Genomic DNA, 21,198 nt, shown 5'->3' with positions numbered 1-21,198 from the left:
TTTACCAAAAGTCTGGGTCTAGCATGCTCTGTTTTGGGGCTAATTAGGTGCAAGAATGGGACAATTCCAATTAAGTTTACACCTGCTAAAAGCAGGTCTAAAAGTAGAACTCAATAGTCATAAAGGGGTATTCCGGGAATATGATTGTCTGATACAAAAAACCCATAATGCTATCAAAAAAATTTATACAACAAAACTCAATGTCATTAATCACAAAATGGACCTAAAATAGTTTGTTTTTATGATTCACAAAAAATGTTATAGGCTTTCTCAAGTATGCAGAGTTTTCTCCAAGGTGGCTGCCATCTACAACTACAACTCCCATGATCCCTCATCACTGCTCTCAGTGATGATGTAACAGACTGTTCTGCTCTGCTTATATTTTAATGATCCATTTGAATATGAATTATACTTATTTCTGGAATACTCTGCACTGTCAGAGCCTAAACCCCTCCCCCGCCCCCTATAATTCTTCTTACATGGCAGTCATGACTTGCTAGTTGTAAATAATAAGTCACCATTTCCTTGGAGCCTAGAAAGCCAGCGGTTAGGCAGGATATCACTAGGATATTATCTCAAATCTCAAATTACGCTACATTGGATATAACCATTACACATATTCAATTAAATTGCCTAATGAGACTTCCATAACCCGGTGATGTGCAGGGATCGGCTGTTCCTTTGTTCATTGACTTTATGGAGAAGAGTGACTTAATATTTTTATCTTTTTTTCCCCCCTATGTACCAATGTTTTGGGGCTCTGATGTAAGTGTTACACATCTGCATGACAGCGTTAACCAAAAGTGTTTATACAAGGGAATTTACCATTACCAACTATTTAAAGGATATTTCCACCATTTTATAGTTTTACAGTACAGTATTACCCAAAAAGTTGAGTACGTCTGTAAACACAAGACGTTACTTATGTTGTACTGATCTTAAGTAAGATCCTTTGTTATAGCTGATGTTGCGTGCACACATTGCGTTTCAATCAAACAATGCAAAACACCTGGTTCTTGTTACTGATCGCAACGCATGTGCGATCGGATCAAGCTCCTCTCCCCTCCCTGCTGCATTTGAATTCTGTCTCAAACACAATTGAAACGGAACGTTGGAACGCAGCCTGAGAGCTGCATTCACAGTTCTGCTGGTTATTAGAAACCCTCTACAAAGCCTGATGTCAGCCACATGTCTATGGCCCAGTACACACCTGCATTAGATAATTATGAATAAATATTTACAGGTGACTCAACTTAATCCATGTAATAACATCACACTCCCAACGCGTGCTGCCCGGATCGCACGGCCTGAACGCTGCAAACCGGAACCGAACTCAGCATGTCAGTTCAGTTCCAATTTGCAGTGTCCGGGACGGGAGATCTGGGCAGCATGCGTTGCAAGTGTGAGGCAAGTTCATCACATCACACTCGCAAGTGTGGAACGGGCCTTAGGCTGGCGCCACACGTAGCGCTTTGTCTGCGCTTGCAAACGCAGACAAAGTCGCGCCCACCGGGGCGGGCCTCGACCCGATCGCATCGGCATTTCTATGGAAACGCCTGCGATCTGGAACGAGCCGCCGGTGTTTCGCGTTAAATTAATTTGCAAGCGCAGACAAAGCGCTACGTTGGCGCCAGCCTAAGGCCTTGTGCAGACAAAAGTATGACGGCCGGTGATACAGCTGCACAATTTGAATTTGCGGGATCAGCTTGGCTCACAGTGGAGAGGTGAGGGGTGAGGAGCGTTCACCACTACTGCCTCTTGCACCCGGCTGCTGCCCAGACAATCATATGTTTGTGTAAAAGGGGCCAAAGTTAGGTGGGTCAATGCCAATTTGGACATCTATGTGGTGTGTGATCAGTCCGTGATCATGGACGTAACGAGTGCCGTGATAACTATGGTGGTGATTGAACTCTGTGCATTATATTGATATATGATGCACAGAGTTCTTATTACCCCAACAGCCACCAGTAGCTCCACTACATATCGTAGAAACAAGAACTCTGTGCATCATATATTAATATACCATAGTGATTTGTCTGTGGCACGGCACTCGTCACAGCAGTGACCACGGACTATTGTGAAACCAGCCAAAAGGAGGTAGCAACATAATCAAAAGGTAGTGTCTCATTGCAGTTGGTGGCTTACTGAAGGTCCACTTATGGTCTTATGAATTAGGGCCTTACATGATTTCTGTCAGCGTCAGGATGACATGAACAGTCTCCTGCAATACAGAAGTGCAAAACCGGTGAAATAAAAATCTTTAATCACATTAAAGAAAAAAAAAACTATAGTACTGGCATTGGATATATTTAGGACCAAAACTTTTAAATGATTAGGTTTTGTGACCTACACAAAAAAAAGTAAAATAATCCAAAATAAAAGAAAATGTAACAAAAAGCAACTAAAAAATATCTTAAATGCTCTGAAAGTGGTACCAATAAAACATCACTTCATCCCACGATAACACAATCCCTCTCACAGCTCAGTCAGGAGGAAATGAACAAGTTATTAATCACACAAATGAACATGAAAAAAAACAAGCCCTCGGACAGAAAATGGCTGTATCCCTAAAGTCAAAGTCATGACCAAGAGGGTAAAGGGGCTGCTGTAAACTATAACATGGTGGATTATTTTTTAGAATATTTTACTTTCTATACTACTAAAGAGAGATAATGTTCTGTATAATGGTACAGTCCCTTGAGTAGTTTCCAGTGTGATTATCACTAACCAGGTCCTCTGTGCCTTCTTTTAACAAATTGTTCTGAAATATCAGGCTAATGGCGGCTTCACATCTGCCCAGTTCGGTCCAAGAACCATGGTCAATGCAGGGTCATGCTTCATGGGCCGAACCCATTCCTGATATAAGATGCATTGAGTTTTTTATTTTTCGTGATTAACCCGCTTTAGTAGACAACACTTAGTAGACGCATGTAGAAGCATCACATGGTTTTACATAGAAGATCTGTTTTAATCCTTAGTGGCTCAAACTAATTGTCTTTTATAAAGTAGTTCATGGTGATGTTGCGGTGACTAACATTACACGGTAATCTACTCAATGTAGTGCGTTGCCTTTTGATAATATTCCTATTTATTTAATACGTAGCTTGGTGTGGACACAGTTGTTGAGGTGGATCAGTGTGAGACAACCATTAACACATCCTATGAGATACAGGAAGTGATTTCAGACGAAGATGATGATGGTGGAATAGTAATACTGGAGCAGGCTCCCATACACAAACCACCACGGAAGAAGGACCGACCTGTTGAGGTATGGGATGTAGAAGCTTGGGGGGGGGGAGGGGTTTCAGTTCCTCTTTGTGTTTGTAATCTCAATTGTAGAAGATCATAGAAGCGGTTGAGTTACATTGTAAGAATCAGATGGGTTGGAACCTCAACTGACGACCCTGAAGTGGGTTCCATAACTTTAATTGATTTTAGTGGAGAGCAGCCAACTCCATAGAAAACCGTCCTAGGGCTCATTCGTCCTCAGAATCGGTGGTGGTGGGTATGGAGGAAAGTAGATGTTTCTTCGCTGCATCAGTGGTGGATGGCATAAGGAGTTTCGGTGAAACATAGGTCCTTTCCACCATCACTTGATCTACTTGTCCGATAACTTTTGTAGAAAGTACATACCAAGACAGTTTGCCAAAGAACCTTGAACGTGTCTAGTTTTCTGTTTCAGTGTTTTACAATGACTCCTCAGTACAGAGAACAATGGTCTTAACACTATTTCATCTGCTTTTTTTTTAATTGATCAGGGGATAAAGAGTTGAGGCTACTGATGTCATGGGCTCCAGTTGACTAGGTGATGTACAGGAGCAGTGCATGGTGCCTACAAGGGTTATGTCCTGCTTCCCTATAGTAAGATTATGCATGGAGATAAGGAGATATTCACATGATCCATGGGTCAATTAGTACAACTTTACATGAAAAATCTTATCACAGGGCACTGGCAACTAACTTTATAGCATTAACCAGAAAACAATAGTTCTCTCACATTACAGAAGTTGTTGGCAATGTTGCCCTGTACCATTGGTTTTCATAAGCTTCAATCCACCTACATCCACATGGGTAAGATTACTAATGATGGATAATATGGTGGCACCAGTTACTCAGAGACCATCGTTGTGTGCCATACTTGCCAGCTCTCATGATTTACCAGTGCACTTCTGGAGCAATATATTGTAAAACGAAATACATCTGCAATGCAATGGCAATAGCATACATCAAGATATAGTTATGACTTAAGGAGCGTTATGTTCTGATGTCATAGTCGCCTTGTTCCTCTAGAAGCCAGCATCTCTATTGGCTACTTTAATTCTTGACAAAGAGCTGACATTCATGTAGTGTCTTGGATCCATTCTGGGGGTTTCATACTTTTTTCTATTCCAAGGAGTCCACACCACTGATGCTGCCCCCCATCTTGCTGCAGTCGTGCTGCCTGAGGCAAGAGACTCAACTCGCCTCATGGATGGTGCAGCCCTGCCTACTGTACGCACAACCCTTGTTGTGTAATCGCAACTCCATTACCAGTGTTATGTTCTAATGTCTTAGTCGCCATGTTCTTCTAGAAGCCAGCATCTCTATTGGCTGCTTAAAGAAACGTTAATTCTTGACAAAGAGCTGACATTCATGTAGTGTCTGGGGTCCATTCTGTGGGTTTCATACTTTTTCTATTCCAAGCGGTCCACACCACTGATGCTGCCTCCCATCTTGCTACAGTTGTGCTGCCTGAGGCAAGAGACTCAAATCGCCTCATGGATGGTGCACCCCTGCTTACTGTAAGCACAACCCTTGTTGTGTTACTGCAACTCCTCTACTATTGACACTTCCAGTGTGAAAGACGGAACCTCAGAAATTACAAAGCACAATCTTCTGTAAAATCCATGTGTAATACATCTGTCTGTAACACAGAATATGAGTGAAATATACAGTGGATTCATTCTACAACTGTCAGGATCAGTGGATCCTCTGGACCATCGCGGGAGATGGAACTAGCTGACACCTGGGACCGGAATCCAAGTGGCACCTGGTATTCACCAGAGCCCGCCGCAAAGCGGGTTGGACTTGCTGCGGCAGGATACCACTAGGTCGTTCCACAGGTGTGACCAGCCCGCAGTGGCAGCCGAGGTCGAGGTACCTTAGCAGAAGTCTCGTAGTCAGGTCCAGGCTCGGGGTCAGGGCAGGCGGCAGAGATGCGAGGTCAAGTCCAAATCCGGGGTCAGCAACGGGAGATCCAGGCAGGTGGGAACGGGAACACAGGCACACGGAACACAGCAACACGGAGGAAGTCGGGTAACACGGCAACCCAGGACTCAGGAGTGGGAACACACAGGAATACACAGGAACGCATGAATACACAGGAACGCAGGAATAATCACCAGGAAGCTTTCTCTAAGGCTGTGAGGCACAAAGATCCGGCAGGGGACACAGGAAGAGGCAGGATTCTTAAAGGTGAGGTGTTCAGCCAGTGCACCAATTAGCGGTGCGCTGGCCCTTAAAATTTTCGGCAGGAGCCGCGCGCGCCCTAGGAGGCGGGGACACGCGCGCACGGCAGTCCGGGGAAGAGCAGGAGCCGGGAGAGGTAAGTGAGGAGACCGGGCTGCAGCGGGGGCACACGTAGGAACAAGGAAGCGCCCGCGATCCGAGACAGGGATTGTGGGAGCACCCGTGACAACAACTTTTTGAGTTACCCCACAGGGTTGAACACTGAACATTTTTACTTTTTAGCACAATTTTACACACTTACCAACAGGAGGTCGGAAATATTCTTACCGGCCAAACTTCTTACACAGCCATAAGATCTAATATTTGAGGGCTGCAGCAGCAGGAAACCTCCGGCCTCAGTGCTGATATTGTGCTTTCAGAAATTTGAGATAAAATTAACATTGTATCTTGAGTTTTGGCTCAGCTCTAGAAAAAAGGTTGCCCCAATGATGACGGTCACTGTCCATGTGCCTTATTACAGTATCATAATTTCCATACAAATAGGATATTAGCTGGTATTGGTCATATTTTGGGAGACTGATCGTATGTTAGGGTTAAGAGGCTTCATTTCTGTGTCGTGTTTTATGTATTACCTTGCGCTGAGTAGTAGAGGTACCTTTGCCTCCAGTAATGTTGTGACCAACCACCATGTACCAAGATCGTCCAATCTCATTACATTACATTTCCATGTTTGTGTCTTTGATGTGAAGACCAGGCTGTAAAATAAAAATGGATTCTGCCCCCTCTCTCCCTCTCTTCCCCCTTTGGTTGATGTCTTCAGACACAGGAGAGACCGAACAGAAGGTCGCTCATTCTCCACCGAAAGCAACTGCTGCGAAAAGACCAGAAGACTCCAGGAGCAGAACCAGCTTAAAAAAGGCGCAGTAAGACTCCATTAACCATGGCACTGCTGGTTAATGTGAGTATGACACCTGCTATTTCTATCTACTGGAGACGGGTGATAGACGCTACGTGACAAGGGGTTTACAAGGTTGACCTTCTCATGTGGAGAGGTGACAGATACAAGCAAATGACGAATAGAGATAGACGGAGATAACTAAACATACCCCAACAGGTAGTAACTATATACAATGCAGAATAATGTACCGGCATCACTTTACTACTCATAAACACTTCACACATTAACCAAGTCTAAAATGAAAGGGATCAGAACACCCCCATGCAAAAGCTGCAGGAGTGGATTATAATATGGGCCTAGGAGGTCCATGTTTGATACAATCTTGTAGAGATAATAATGCGATTGGCCTCCAACCTGCAATCCCAAAACACATGTATTCTAAAACCATTCCAGTAGGTTTGAAGGTGCTCCACAAGGCATCCTCATCCATATGGTACCTTTGTAAACAGTGTCAAAGCATAAAAAACAATTATACTGGTGGGACGGCACAATTCTCATACAACCCAGGGATGATAGCAGTGATAATGTCAACATGCATTATAACCATCTTATATGTATGGAAACCTCTAGACTCCTTCCTAGGGAGGATCAAATTAAAATCCACCTGCCCGATGCTTTTGGTTTCTGAAAGCTGACCTGCTACTAGAGGTATCTGGCTGCCACATACTCGCTACTGAGCTTTATGTGTATCATTATAGATCAGGATAGATCACTGATGAATTTTGCTCCAGTTGTGTAAATCAGGTATATGGTAATAATCATGAGCCCTATTTATGGGTTACCTCTTCTCACTCATGGGTCAAGTGAATATCAAATACTGCAGAACATTGGACAAAATTGCTGCAAATCTTGCATACTGTCTCGCTGCAGGCTGTGTTTGTGGATGTTGCCATGGCTTTGTGCATAGGTGCTGCCATGGATTTGTCATCAATGTTTGGTTACTGCCTTGTTATCTTTGAAGACGCTTAATTTTAATACAAGTAAAGCTATTTTACCTGTTTTATGCAGCTATAATACATGAGCAAATTACTAGGGGGCAGGGCCTTAAAGTATACAGACTCCTCCCCTGAGGAGCTCAGGAGGAAATGTTCTGTTACCACAACATGGAGCTCACTGCTACTGATTTACAAGTGGAAGTTATAGCTATATAGAGGTAAGGAGCTTTCTCTAGTAGCAGCTGCTAGCAGAAATACCTTTTATATAGGTAGTTTGTAGTTGGATGAAATTGAACAAGGGGAATAAATGGTCAAAAATAAAAAAAACAATACATAGAATTATCAATTTCCTATCACTGGAATCCTGGTTCCCTGATTAGTCAGTGCTTTCCGGTCCTTTTCAGAATTTTTCTAGTCACCTATCTAACCCATGTAATAGTGAACTACGAATGGTAATCATCTTATACCTTCAACCACTTAACCACAAAATACACTGGACTTGTAGTTTCTTCAAACTAGTGTACGAGAATAGTAATTACTTGATTGGATTTTTGTGAAATCTCAGACTTGTTCTAAAAGCCTGACCAGTCAGGGTTCAATCACTGGGACTCCCATATATTCCAGGAATGTAAAGATAGAAGGAAATAAGTTGGTTGCACATAAGTAGTCTCTCTCCATTAAAATGAATGAAACTTATGGAAACCATACAGGTCTCTTTTACTGTTACTCCTAACTTACTACTTAAGTTAAACCTGGAACTCCCTTTGTATCATGTGATTAAAGAGTGTCTACTAACCTCAATAATACAATCTAAATGCTCATAATGTTTTGGTCCACTAAGGGACCCTTCCTTATACACAGGAAGCTCTATTTATTCCTCACCATCTGTGTCTGTGGACCAAAATGTCACTGTATTGGGATTGCGATACTTAGATCAACTACCATGGAGTGATGTGCATCATCTTTTCTACCCTTAACTTACTACACCGATGAAATGGTTGTGAGGTCCACGTACCTGCTTCACAAGACATATGCAAATTCACTTTTAGATCCTCTGTTGGGCCCAGGGTTTAACCAAACCAAGGAAACCTAGAGTTCTGACAGAAGGCAACCAAATTTGAAAGCTACTAGGGTTTACTTCCTATATGTTGATGGAATTAGGGCCCCTGAATAAATTTTATCTGGTGGGCCAAAGTAGCCCCAGTCCGACACTGGTTGTAGGCAAGCGCCTCCCTGAGACTAGCCTCTTATTAGACATCTAAGTATCATATATGTTATCTCCACTGGATGAGTTGTAACACAGTTACCATGTATTAAGGTTATTGATGTCAGGTTTCGAGGAGGCCACCTTCTTGTCTCTTGGACCAGGAGCCCAGTGGTCATCTACACCTAAAAAAATGGCCACCCCAAATGCTTTAAGGTGGTGTAGGTTGTCAAAACCTCTTTTTTCCTCTAGGTGGTGAAGGCTCTGGGGAATATGATTGATGTAATTTCTGCCCTGAAATTGTTTATTATCACTCATTATATTAACTTGTCTGGGAAACAGCAACCAAGGATTGTCCCTGTGTTATAGATGATAAATAAAGTGATGAAAGCCTAGAAAAATCCCCAAATAAACACATCCACCATAAGGCAGGAGATGACATCCATACAAATTACTGTCTACAAAACCCAGTATGAGATGGCAGAATATTTCTTGGACCAAACCCTCACAGCAGATATAATAATAATTCATGGATGGTCAGTTGTCTCATTGCCTAATGCACCGAGCAAAAAAAAAAAAAACAAATCATAATAATGGAAAGAGTAAAATGGAACATTTAGCTAAAATGATAAAATATAATGGCAGAATCCAACAATTCAATTCAAGAAACATCATTTACAGAAAATCTATCAAGTGCTATTCATTTCATTACAATGAAGAGTCATTCTCCTCCTTCCAATCAAAACTTGAACCCCAGCAAGTAATGGGTGAAGGGGCCTATCTTTTAGACTATGGGGCAGATTTACTTACCCGGTCCATTCGCGATCCAGCGGCGTGTTCTCTGCGGTGGATTCGGGTCCGGCCGGGATTCACTAAGGTAGTTCCTCCGACGTCCACCAGGTGTCGCTGCTGCGCTGAAGAGCATCGGAACGCACTGGAGTTCACTGAGCCATCGTGGGTGAAGGTAAGTGCGAGTCCAGCTACACTTTTTTTTTTTTTTTAAATGCGGCGGTTTTTCTGAATCCGTCGGGTTTTCGTTCGGCCAGGCCCCCGCGATTTTCGGCGCGTGCATGCCGGCGCCGATGCGCCACAATACGATCGCCTGCGCCTAAAAACCCGAGGCAATACAGGGAAAATCGCCACAAAACGGAAATATTCGGGTAACACGTCGGGAAAACGCGAATCGGGCCCTTAGTAAATGACCCCCTATGTTTGGAATATGGCCGCCATATTGGAGGGTTTTTTTCCAACGGAGAAGAGCAGAATTGTCTCAGAAGTCGACTGCCACAGTCAGATCTACAATATCTTGTACATAAAACAAAAAGTTCCAAAAACTAGGAACATTTTCTGTGATGCGCAGCTATTTTGTTATGTTGTCACAGAATCGGGGGGGGGGGGGGATTTGTTAATGTTTCTCAGGCTCCAACACTGCAGAGCTGGACAACACAAGTCTAGTACTGCGCCAGATTCATCATTGTGATACTGTATCTGTTGCAGTATAAGACGCTCGAGTTCTACCTTTAGACCTACTTTTAGCTGATCTAAACTGTGCACCAGAATTTGGCCCACCCTCCTTAATTTTTTGGCACACGGACTAATTTAAATATGACCATGCCCCTTTGTCGGAAGGCATTTTAGACTTTTTTTTTTTTGGCGTAAATCCGCCATTTTCTGGTGTAGGAGCAATAATATCTTGTGCTCAAAAACTGAGATCATTCTCTGTGATGCACAGCTAACTGAAAGTTCCTGATCCAGTCATTATGAAGCCGCATAAGAATCTATGGAGAATCTTTGTGTCAACAACTTTTGAGCTACTGGGGCACATTTACTTACCCATCCTGTGCATTCCCCGAAAGTGCATTGTCCGACTGGAATGCACATCTGCTGCGATTCACTAAGATCGTGCGCCTGATATCCTGCATGTGTCGCTTCCCCGCTCAGGTCCGCCGGAGTTCACATTCTTCTTCCTGGTGCATGTAAGTGCATTGTCTTGCAACAGCAGATTATCAGATGCACGTCCTCCTGATATATTGGCAAAGTTTATTTCAGCATACAGCTCGTATTGAAATCAGGTATAATACATAAAGAGATTGACGCATTTCGCCGTAAGCCTTAGTCATGTTCTTCACTATGGCCAATTCTGGAGTTTGCCCGTCTGCATTACTATTACGGATTAAGTGAAAAGACCCCACTAACTAATAATAATTCCTTTATTTATATAGTGCACACAGATTACACAGTGCTGCACAGAACTTGCCAAATCAGTCCCTGTCCCCAATGGGGCTCACAATCTAATCACCCTACTAATATGTTTTGGATTGTGGGAGGAAACCGGAGGACCTGGAGGAAACCCACGCAAACACGGAGAGAACATAAAAACTCTTTGCAGATGTGGACTTGGATGGAACTCAGGACCCCAGCGCTGCAAGGCTGTAATACTAACCACTGAGCCACTGTGCTGATGTCCTCGAGATATAAATAGCTGTGTTTGGGGACTGGGGATTGAGACTGTAGAGGCATTTTATATTCACAAACATATCTTGCTTCTTCACCAATCTCCTAGGGATTTATAGACTGGGAATTGTGTTGCTATGTAACACTATAAAACCTTCATTCTAACAACACAGCGGCTGGATAACCGCTTCCTATCCATCTTTATAACCATGATCCAAAGCTTAGAGGAAATCAATTCACGTGTATTCAAGAGGAACATTTTTCCAGCAATTATAATTGATCATATCCCGGGAAACAAGATATAATGGTTAGTCCTGGCTACAAAATATATCTTACTACAGACCATATTGGCTGCAAATACATTGTCTGTACAAGTTATATACAGACCTGCTCTCTCTATTATAAAAGGAGACAATATTTTGGAATCTATGGTCAGGTGGCATTGGTCATCAGTAGAGATTAGCAGACCCGATGTTTGGGTTCAGGGTTCAGGTTCGGCTGCATGACCTGGACATATTGCCAATGCCAAACAGCCAATCCAGCAAATCGATATCCCTAACTATGATTGGCCACGGGGGCAAAGTTTATTACGTGGTTTTGATGGTAGATTTCTTTTAAGAACACGTATGGACCTCTCTACCTGCTATTTCTGAGGGCATTGGGCAAAAATATGCTTAACAATGAGGTCACTAAAGGGGTTACCCAATAAAAGAGGGTTATACAAAAATTTTCACTGTATTAACAATTGAACAATTTTTTTGGGCTAACTTATTTCCCCCTTCAAGTTTAATGCTCTTTCATCTGGTCCTAGGGACCAAGAAAGACATCCAGCCCCTCAGTCACAGCAGGTTGCTACTATGCCGTAGGGCGCATGTGCTACTGTGAATAAGGGGGCTGGATTCATGCTGAAGACATCCAGCCCCTCAGTCACAGCAGGTTGCTACTATGCCGTAGGGCGCATGTGCTACTGTGAATAAGGGGGCTGGATTCATGCTGAAGACATCCAGCCCCTCAGTCACAGCAGGTTGCTACTATGCCGTAGGGCGCATGTGCTACTGTGAATAAGGGGGCTGGATTCATGCTGAAGACATCCAGCCCCTCAGTCACAGCAGGTTGCTACTATGCCGTAGGGCGCATGTGCTACTGTGAATAAGGGGGCTGGATTCATGCTGAAGACATCCAGCCCCTCAGTCACAGCAGGTTGCTACTATGCCGTAGGGCGCATGTGCTACTGTGAATAAGGGGGCTGGATTCATGCTGAAGACATCCAGCCCCTCAGTCACAGAAGGTTGCTACTATGCCGTAGGGTGCATGTGCTACTGTGAATAAGGGGGCTGGATTCATACTGAAGACATCCAGCCCCTCAGTCACAGCAGGTTGCTACTATGCCGTAGGGTGCATGTGCTACTGTGAATAAGGGGGCTGGATTCATACTGAAGGCATCCAGCCCCCTCAGTCACAGCAGGTTGCTACTGTGCTACTGGGACTGAATGGGCTGGATGTTTTCAGTACATGATACAATGTATCTTGTTAACAACAGAGTTAAGGGGAAAACAATTTGTTAAATAAAATCATTCAGCAGTGACTACACCACAATTGTTTTTATATTTTCTGGATACCACCCTCTAATTATCAGTTTAAAAATTCTATTTAAATCTAGCCTAAGGCCTACTGAACGCGTATGTCAACATGATCCCAGGAGGGGAGTGCTTGCATTATACTAAAATATGATGCAAGGACTCCCTGTCTGCCGATTGGCAAAGTAATATAGTTAAAAATAATACAGGTAATACAGATCGTGTGCAGGAGGCCTAAGGTAAGACACACATTAGGCCACATCTATATGCAGTCTGCGTCTGGCATAGACTGCACGTAAATGCAAACTAGTTGCACATGGATTTCTGAAGTGTTTGCACAAGTATTGTGTCACAGCTGCACTATGCACGGCACACCGCAATCCTGTGCACCGAAAGGGGCGTTTCGTTGCGATTCTCCATGTTTATGTTGGCAAGTCCGACAGAGATATGCTGCAGGCCCTTACAGTTCCTGTACATTGGGCACGTACAGCATGCGCCCCATTCATGAAGACTGAGCTCAGTGGCATCCACTGCACTGCTCCACTAAAAGTACATCTGGACCATTCTCTTTTTATACATTTTTCGAAGCCAGAACCTGATGTGGATCATAGAGGGTGAGAATCTACAAAGGACAGATGGTACTTTTCATATGTCATAATCTATTCCTAGTTCTGGCTTCATTATCTACATCAAAGAACCTGAATGTGTGTCCTTACCCTCAAAGAAAGAGGCGATAGGAGTATAATGAGTCTATCAGTCACAGCAGGAAACCATCACCCATTACAGGACATTACAGACACATAACAAGCACTTATTCATCTTTTCCATGTAGAGAGAAGAGAATTCTCCTGCCTAGAATCAAACCGAAATAAAAGAAAGCAAAATGTATTTCTACGTATTCATAAAGTAAAAATAAAGCCACATTAGAAAAATGTTTTTCTTTGTGGATAGAGGAAGCATTAAAAACAATGGGGCTCATTTACTAAGGGTCCGCGGACCACACAAACGTCAGATATTCTGACGATTACCATTTTGTGCCACCTTTAAAAGCGCACATGCCGGCTTTCATGTGGCAGAAAACGGGGTCCGACCGATTCGGACTGAGCGCGGAATTTAACATTTGAATTTGTGTCACAAGCCAAGCACTTACATGCATCGGGAAGAAGAAGGTGAACTCCGTCGGACCTGAGCGGGGAAGCGACACATGCAGGATATCGGGAGCATGATCTTAGTGAATCGCACTAGAGTCCATGATCGTCGCACAACGCACTGGAGTCAATGATCGTAGGGGGGGGGAGGGGTAGTGGGGGCTGTGATAATGGACCCTGTGTTATAATAGAGGTGATTGAGCAGTATTGCACCATTCAAGTCTGTTGTGTGGCTGAAGATTGTGGTTTGTTTGTTTGTGTCCTAGCCAATGAACAGGGTAACTCGTCATCACTGGAATACTTATAATGTGATATATATATATTTTTACAAATCAGTTACATATTTAAAAAGAATATGTATACAATGTGATAAAGAGTTTATAAGACCAGTGAATGGCATATAGTTAGATACATAGATACCAGTCATGCACAATGTTTTAGAATTTTGGATTTTTGGAGTGCTGCCTACACTTTTTTCAGCTTTATTCACACGATGCGTTGCGTCTCATTGTGCAATGCGTTTTTGACGCATTCCACTGGCTTCAGCCTTGATCACATGCTGAGGTTACATTGCATTTCCACTGCATCTGCTAAAACGCAATGTAACCTTTGCATGTAATCAAGGCTGAAACCAGTGGAATGCAATGCACAACGAGACGCAATGCATCATGTGAATGCGGTGTGAAGGATTCTGCTAGGATCCGTGGAGGCTCTGCACCCCTCTATTGAGGTATAGATAGATAGATTAGATCGATAGATAGATACATAGATAGATAGATAGATAGATAGATAGATAGAGAGATAGATAGATAGATAGATAGATAGATAGATAGATAGATATGAGATAGATAGATAGATAGATAGATATGAGATAGATAGATAGATAGATAGATATATAGATAGATAGAATGAAGGAAAATTTAGAGCAGCACAGCAACTTCGGTGGGTGCACAGTCCGTAAGTCCCCAGGCAAGGGGACTGTAATATAAAGTCAGGAAGAGGCAGCACTCCAAAAATAGTTTCAAAAAGGTGGGGTGTCTTTATTCCATAAGCGACGTTTCAGCTCATTACGAGCCTTTTTCAAGCATGGTCTTGAAAAAGGCTCGTAATGAGCTGAAATGTCGCTTATGGAATAAAGACACCCCACCTTTTTGAAACTATTTTTGGAGTGCTGCCTCTTCCTGACCTTAGATAGATAGATAGATATGAGATAGATAGATAGATAGATATGAGATAGATAGATAGATAGATAGGAGATAGATAGAGACATGAGATAGATATTAGGTAGATCAATAGAAAAGACAGCTAGATTTTGAATTCTAGATCATTGTTTAATTTATCATATTTCCTCTTGTTTTTTAGCCTCCTCCCAGAGTCCATAAGCCTCGATTCAGGAAGAAAAGTATCTCTGCCTCTAACCCGGAAACTGCATGACTGCAGCCAACATCCAGAACCACAGAATGTCTCTTCACTGCCTTAAAAAAAAAAGCAAATTCCTTCTACAAGACAAGGTGGCGCTAGAGTTCTAAAAAAAAAATAATAATAATCAGGCGTGACTTTTCCCAGAATCCTTTAATTTGCCCCATCACATCTGTCAGTGTTCGGCTTTCAGTACGTAGCTGCCTGGAAACATAAGAAGACGTTCTCATTATGGTTGATTGTGAGCCCTGCTTGGAAGTCACGTCCCTCTGAGTGTACGATGGGGAAGCGGTGGTAACAGTGAGCGTCCACTTCCTTGTCTTGGGCTGACTTCCATCTTAAGTATTGGTTTACGGATGACATTGAATAGCCATGAGTGTTGGAAATCGGATTTATCTCTGTACCTGCTACATGTTTTTCCTTTTTTTGTTGGTATAAATTATGATTGTCTTTCTTACTGTCCGTTTCAGCTGTGATCTTTAGGCAATAGCGGCTATATGTAGCCTAGAATCAGTACACACATAGGGTGACCATTGGTCAGCACAGTCGTAGTAGTAGTTACCCTACTTTGTAAGTATGTGAGTACAAAAAGAAGGGACTATTCATAAACAACCTTTTTATCTATCTATCACTTTTTCCCATCATAACTCGCAACATTGTAATGGAACGGAAGCAACCAGAATGGACCCTGGAATGGAAAATCCTTGGAGTTGGGAGACCTTCCATTGCCAAAAAATACAATCTATGTTTTAGATCCACCAAAAACATTCAGAGAGGGTCCTGAAGATCATACATAGAGGCTTCTGTTTGCGCAACATTATCACCCAGCATTCACTGAGCCTCTTTCCCGTCTGGACCCCACATCACAATATGTGGGTGACCACCGGGGTCCCAGCAGGGCGATACTTGATGATCTGATGGCTCTATCTAACAAGTAGGGATTGTTCTAAACAGAGAACCAATTTAAAAGAAACCTACAATCAGGAGTCTTCCTATTAAGGTAGATACATTCATAGGTTCCTCCTAACACCCTAAGGCTGCGGTCACACGTTGCGTTTTGTTTGCGTTTAACGCATGCGTTTTTAAATGGCTGAAGAGGAGATTTGCCTAATTACATTGTTGTCAACTTTGCATTTTGAAAATGCAAGCATTAACGCAATGTTAACACATGTGTTAACAAAGCGTTGAGAAACACGCGTGTTAACATCGATTTTACGCAGGCGTTTTGTAAATGCAAGGTTGACAACAATGTAATTAGGCAAATCTCCCCTTAAGCTGTATACAAAACGCATGCGTTAAACGCAGGCAAAACGCAACGTGTGACAGCGGCCTAAGCCCTAAACTGTCTTTTTCTAATTTTTTTTATTATGGCCTTGACTGATCTAAATTTTATCTTATGCAAATTTTCGTCAAAGGCTACTGGGGCGTGGCTTCTCCAGGCTGTGGGAGCAAAGGCTACTCCACTCCCTAGTAGCCTGTGCTCCTCCTTGCAGGTCCTCTGGATGCCTCTGATACACCTTGCGCACTAGCTCTAGTAACACTGGCAGCTTCCTCGAGCAGTGCGTATGCGCAGTAGCTCCCGTTCAGTGCTGGCGCTTGAGCGCACGTGCGTATCGTGGCATCTGCCTCATCGAAGGGGCTATTGCGCATGCGCAGAGCTTGAATAAACCAGCATTGTAAAGGAGTGTAATAGACTACTAGGTCTATCCTCCCCCGGCCCAGCGAGGCTACTCCATGCCCCAGTAGCCTCTGGTGAAAATTTGCATAAGGTAAAGTTTAGATCAAGTAAGGCAATAATAGATAATTGAGAAAGATAGTTCAGGGCTTAGGACTTTAGGCGGAACCTATCATCAGATCTACCTTAATAGGTAGGTTTCTTTTACGTGGAAAAGAATACGTTTTGGGGGCTGACCACGCCCCTTTTGTCCAAACTATACCCCTTTTGTGAAATGGCCACACAACATGCGTAATCTTGGACCATAGACTGCCCATAAAAGACCTAGAGCTTGGCTGATGCAGGGACCGACAGATTATCTCAATCTTCTCTTCATTTTGGGGGAGCCTTCCATAGATTTCTCTACAGTTGTCAAAATGGGAGACCGACATATATAGATAAAACCTTCCCTCCACCTCTAACATGTGCAATGTATACACTAACCATATAAATAACTAGTGCCCTTCCTATACTGCAGGCAATGCACTAAATAAACCACTCCCCTGTACTTAATCACCCACATAGACCACTGCTCTGTACATAATCACCCACTTAGACCACACCCCTGTACTTAATCACCCACATAGACCACTCCCCTGTACATAATCACCCATTTAGAACACACTTCTGTACATAATCATCCACTTAGACCACACCCCTGCACTTAATCAGACCACACCCCTGTGTTAGGCTCCACATACCCAACTATTTTCAGGATTCCAGTAGAAGTGTATGCAGAGTGTCGCGTATGCATTGCCACCGCCTCAGTCACAACGATCACGAAATAAGGGTCGGGAACTTTATTTTTCACACATTGATGGATAATCCTGTGAATATATCCAAATATCTGATATGGGAAGACCCCTGTAAGTATTCAAACAATACAATATATTGGGCTGAGTAATTTTGTGTAAATACGTGTTGTATATAATATTTATTTAATTTTTATTTATGTCAAAATGTTAAAAAAAAATTACATAAATCCTTTACATGTCACAGATATAAAAAAAAGCTTTGAACAGGTCCCTATCACAATATAAAAAATGTATCAGAAACATATTCTACACCCACCTACCCCTCCTATTCAACATTGTTAGGTTGCAGGGAGCAGTACTTACATTTTGTCTCTTCCACAGTTATATTAGCGAGGTCAGTGCTGAGGTGCAGTAGCTATGTGGGGTGAGGTTTATGCTAATTGTTTTTTTGGTTCTGGGGATACTTACTTGCACAACTTATTTGGAATTTAGTTGCAGGTAAGTACCTACTTTACAAAGTACCCCAAGGTCTGGTATGTTGCCTATGTGCCTTTACTCCCTTATAGATGATCCCTAAATGTTCATTAAGTGATTCAGTGTTCCTGCTACTTACCTTTGTGCGGTCTGCAGACTCTCTATGATTCTTTGTTTACATTTCTGAGCTCTGCTGAATAAGAGGAGCTGCAGCAGCAGCACAGCTTGACTCATCCTGCTCCCTCCCCTCTCACTGTGTCTGTCAGTGAGAATAAAGTGGGTGACACCATAAATCTAGATCATGACCATGATCTGGAGCAGTGAGCGAGAGGAAGCTGTGTATATATGCAGAGGGCAGCATGCCGAGAACAGGGAAAGGAGGCAAAGACACAGGTACACATACATGTACAGACATGTCTAATAGAAGATATTTATTCAGAAATGGCCTACCCCTTTAAGTCACTACAATATGGCTATATTCTAGATCTGTATTATAGCTGGTTGAAAATTCACAGTGCTCATAATTGCCCTGTTACTACTAAAGTACTGAAATCTGACCTCCATACAACGCTGATAACAATCAAGTTTGATTCATTAGCATGCCATTTTATGCAAAGACAGCTAGAAAACTGTGTCCAAATATTAAAAGAAAATTCTAAAAATAATGGACAGACATTCTTTAACTGATATATGTTAAATTCCATAGTCAATAAAGTTTTTTTTAAAAAAAAAGAATAACAGGAAGTGGAGACATTTTCTTAAATACTTTTTACATTGGTCCCCAACCTCTGTTGTTTGCTCCTTTGGCCCCAGAAATCGACTCAAAGAAGAAAAACTGAGGCTTTAACTTATTATAACATTGTATAAGGCCCAAATAAGGAATGTTTACACAGTTTGGAGAACCCCTTTAAATTTTGGTTAATCTGGAAATACTGGTGCATAGTCTTTACTATATGATCTTGCCCTTATTGCCCCATGGTCTTCACAAGCAGAAGCGGCCATCTTGGAACCAAATAGATGTGAATACATGCAGGGGTGCTATGAATGCATCCTGAAGGGCTTTGTGGGAGGAAAATATGAGCTGCTGATATCAACCAATGATATATTACTATATTTCCCGTGTAATCTGATAACTAAAATTGTGATTTGCTCCACTGTTCTTTTGCTTGGTTCCCCCATTGAGACAAGTTTATTGTATTTCATATCATGATCATGCATTGTACATATTAATTTGGTGGCTGCAGCATCTTCTGGCCTGAGGAGAAAATCTGAAAATTGTTTCTGAAAAATCTGATTAATAAGACAGTAAAAGAGAAAATTTTAATTTCTGCTCTTAAAGGAAATTACCGTAACCAAGGACACTCATACCAAGACTGATAATCATCTTGTGTTTGTTTTCCTCTTGTAAAATCAACTTTTAAACTTATGCTAATGAGCCATGAGGTCGTTTGAACCCATTTTTGGTCCGTTTTTAAGCAGTCCGTCCAAAAACGCATGCATTTTTTGAAAACACATCTTTTTTTGACCAGTTTTAATTAAGATAATTGGTAAAAACTGTCAAAAACGGATGCTTTTTCAAAAAACACATGCAGTTTTCAAAAACTAATGCATTTTTTAACGCATGCGTCTTTTAATGGGCTGCTTAAAAACGGACCAAAAACGGGTTCAAAACGCCATGTGTGGCATCACCCTAAGATGGTACAACTAGTAGTGCAAGCAATGTGGATCACATGAATCGTCTGTTCAGATACTTCGGTCCTTCACTTAAAGTCGTATACACACCAAATAATCCAACAATGCCGAAAAGATCGAATTTGATGCTGTAAATCCACCCCCCTCCAATTTTTCTTGTGTAAATTTTGGTCACTGTGATGATGCCACAGTCACACATTGTCATTCACCATCCTGTCTGGCATTAGTAATCAGATTTTTTTTTTTTGTATTCATATTTGTCTATTACCATCACCCGTCACAAACTGAGTGCCTCATCCTTTTACTGTAGCGTAATATCGTGTCACTGTGATGTCTACTGTAATAGCCAAAATAAATGCGATGCTCTGGCGCCAAGTGTTTGATACATGATAGTGACGCTGCACCAATAACACATTAGGTTAGTTCACTCAAGTAACAAGCGGCAATCAAAGGATTAGAAAAAACATGGACGCTTTACTTTACTGAAAACAGCGCCACGTTTGTCGGGAATGTGTCTGGTATTACAACCCAGATCCATTTTGAGGTGAATTGATCTGAGCTGCGATACCACCAACAACCTACAAAAAGGCGCGGCGAGGTTTCCACAGAACTAGCCATGTTTTTATCACTTTAAAAGGGATTGGCTACTTTACCTCAGGTTTTTTGTAATATGTGTGTGGGGCGGCAGGATATTATGTAATTTACCAATATACATCTATTCATAGTCCTGCACCACTTTCTTGATATGTAAAGTGAAGCCTTTTACCTCATGATTTCTTGATGTGTAAAGTGACGACTTTTACCTCATGATTTCTTGATATGTAAAGTGAGGCCTCCTGTATTTTACCTCATCAGCCAGACATTCCTGACCATAAAATGGCCGCAGATGGAGGGTCATGTGATCTCTATCTGTCCATGAACGGCCATTTTATCGACAGGAATCTCTGGCTGATGAGGTAAAAGACAGGAGGCCTCACTTTACACATCAGGAAAGCGGAGCAGGACTATGGAAATATGTATATTGGTAAAATACCTCATATCCTGCCCACACACTTACACACACATTATAAAAAACCTGAGGTAAAGTGGCCAACCCCTTTAATGTCTTGTATAAACAATCTAGCTCTGATCTCACAAAAAAAACTTCACTGATTTACAGATTTTTTTTTTCACTGATTTTTAGTGCCCAGCTCGATAAACATCTGTTAATTTCACATGTGAGGAATAGAAATGCATCTTGTAATTTGTGTAATGTATCTGGCAGGCCAGAGGAACTTTCTTTTACAGGTGTAACTGTATATTTTGGGTGATTATTGCATTGTATGTGCTGCATGTTAATTTTTATTTGACTTTTTTTTTTTTTTAATTTTCATTTCAAAGAGCCGTACGTACTGTAAAATAAAGACAAATGCTAAGCTCA

The 21,198-nt window shown here is 42.1% G+C and overlaps 1 protein-coding gene across 7 annotated transcripts in view; it reads left to right on the top strand.

The window, feature by feature from the left end:
* The window catches only part of REEP1 (receptor accessory protein 1), a 77,445-nt gene extending 56,247 nt beyond the window's left edge, over nt 1-21,198 (top strand). For 3 of the 7 annotated variants that reach the window (XM_072126269.1, XM_072126273.1, XM_072126272.1), the window contains exons 8-10: nt 3,120-3,268; nt 6,269-6,406; nt 15,087-21,198. In XM_072126269.1, the coding sequence (XP_071982370.1) occupies nt 3,120-3,268; nt 6,269-6,361 (242 nt within the window). In that variant the 3' untranslated portion in view covers nt 6,362-6,406; nt 15,087-21,198. Of the gene's footprint in view, nt 1-3,119; nt 3,269-3,758; nt 3,806-6,268; nt 6,407-15,086 lie in introns of all 7 variants that reach the window. The other 4 variants (XM_072126271.1, XM_072126270.1, XM_072126274.1 and 1 more) reach the window with 4 other exon arrangements.

Source organism: Engystomops pustulosus, chromosome 1 (genome assembly GCF_040894005.1).
Source record: "Engystomops pustulosus chromosome 1, aEngPut4.maternal, whole genome shotgun sequence".
NCBI classification, from domain to species: domain Eukaryota; kingdom Metazoa; phylum Chordata; class Amphibia; order Anura; family Leptodactylidae; genus Engystomops; species Engystomops pustulosus.
The sequence above is the reverse complement of the archived record's forward strand: the minus strand, read 5'-3'. Positions and strand labels throughout refer to the sequence as shown.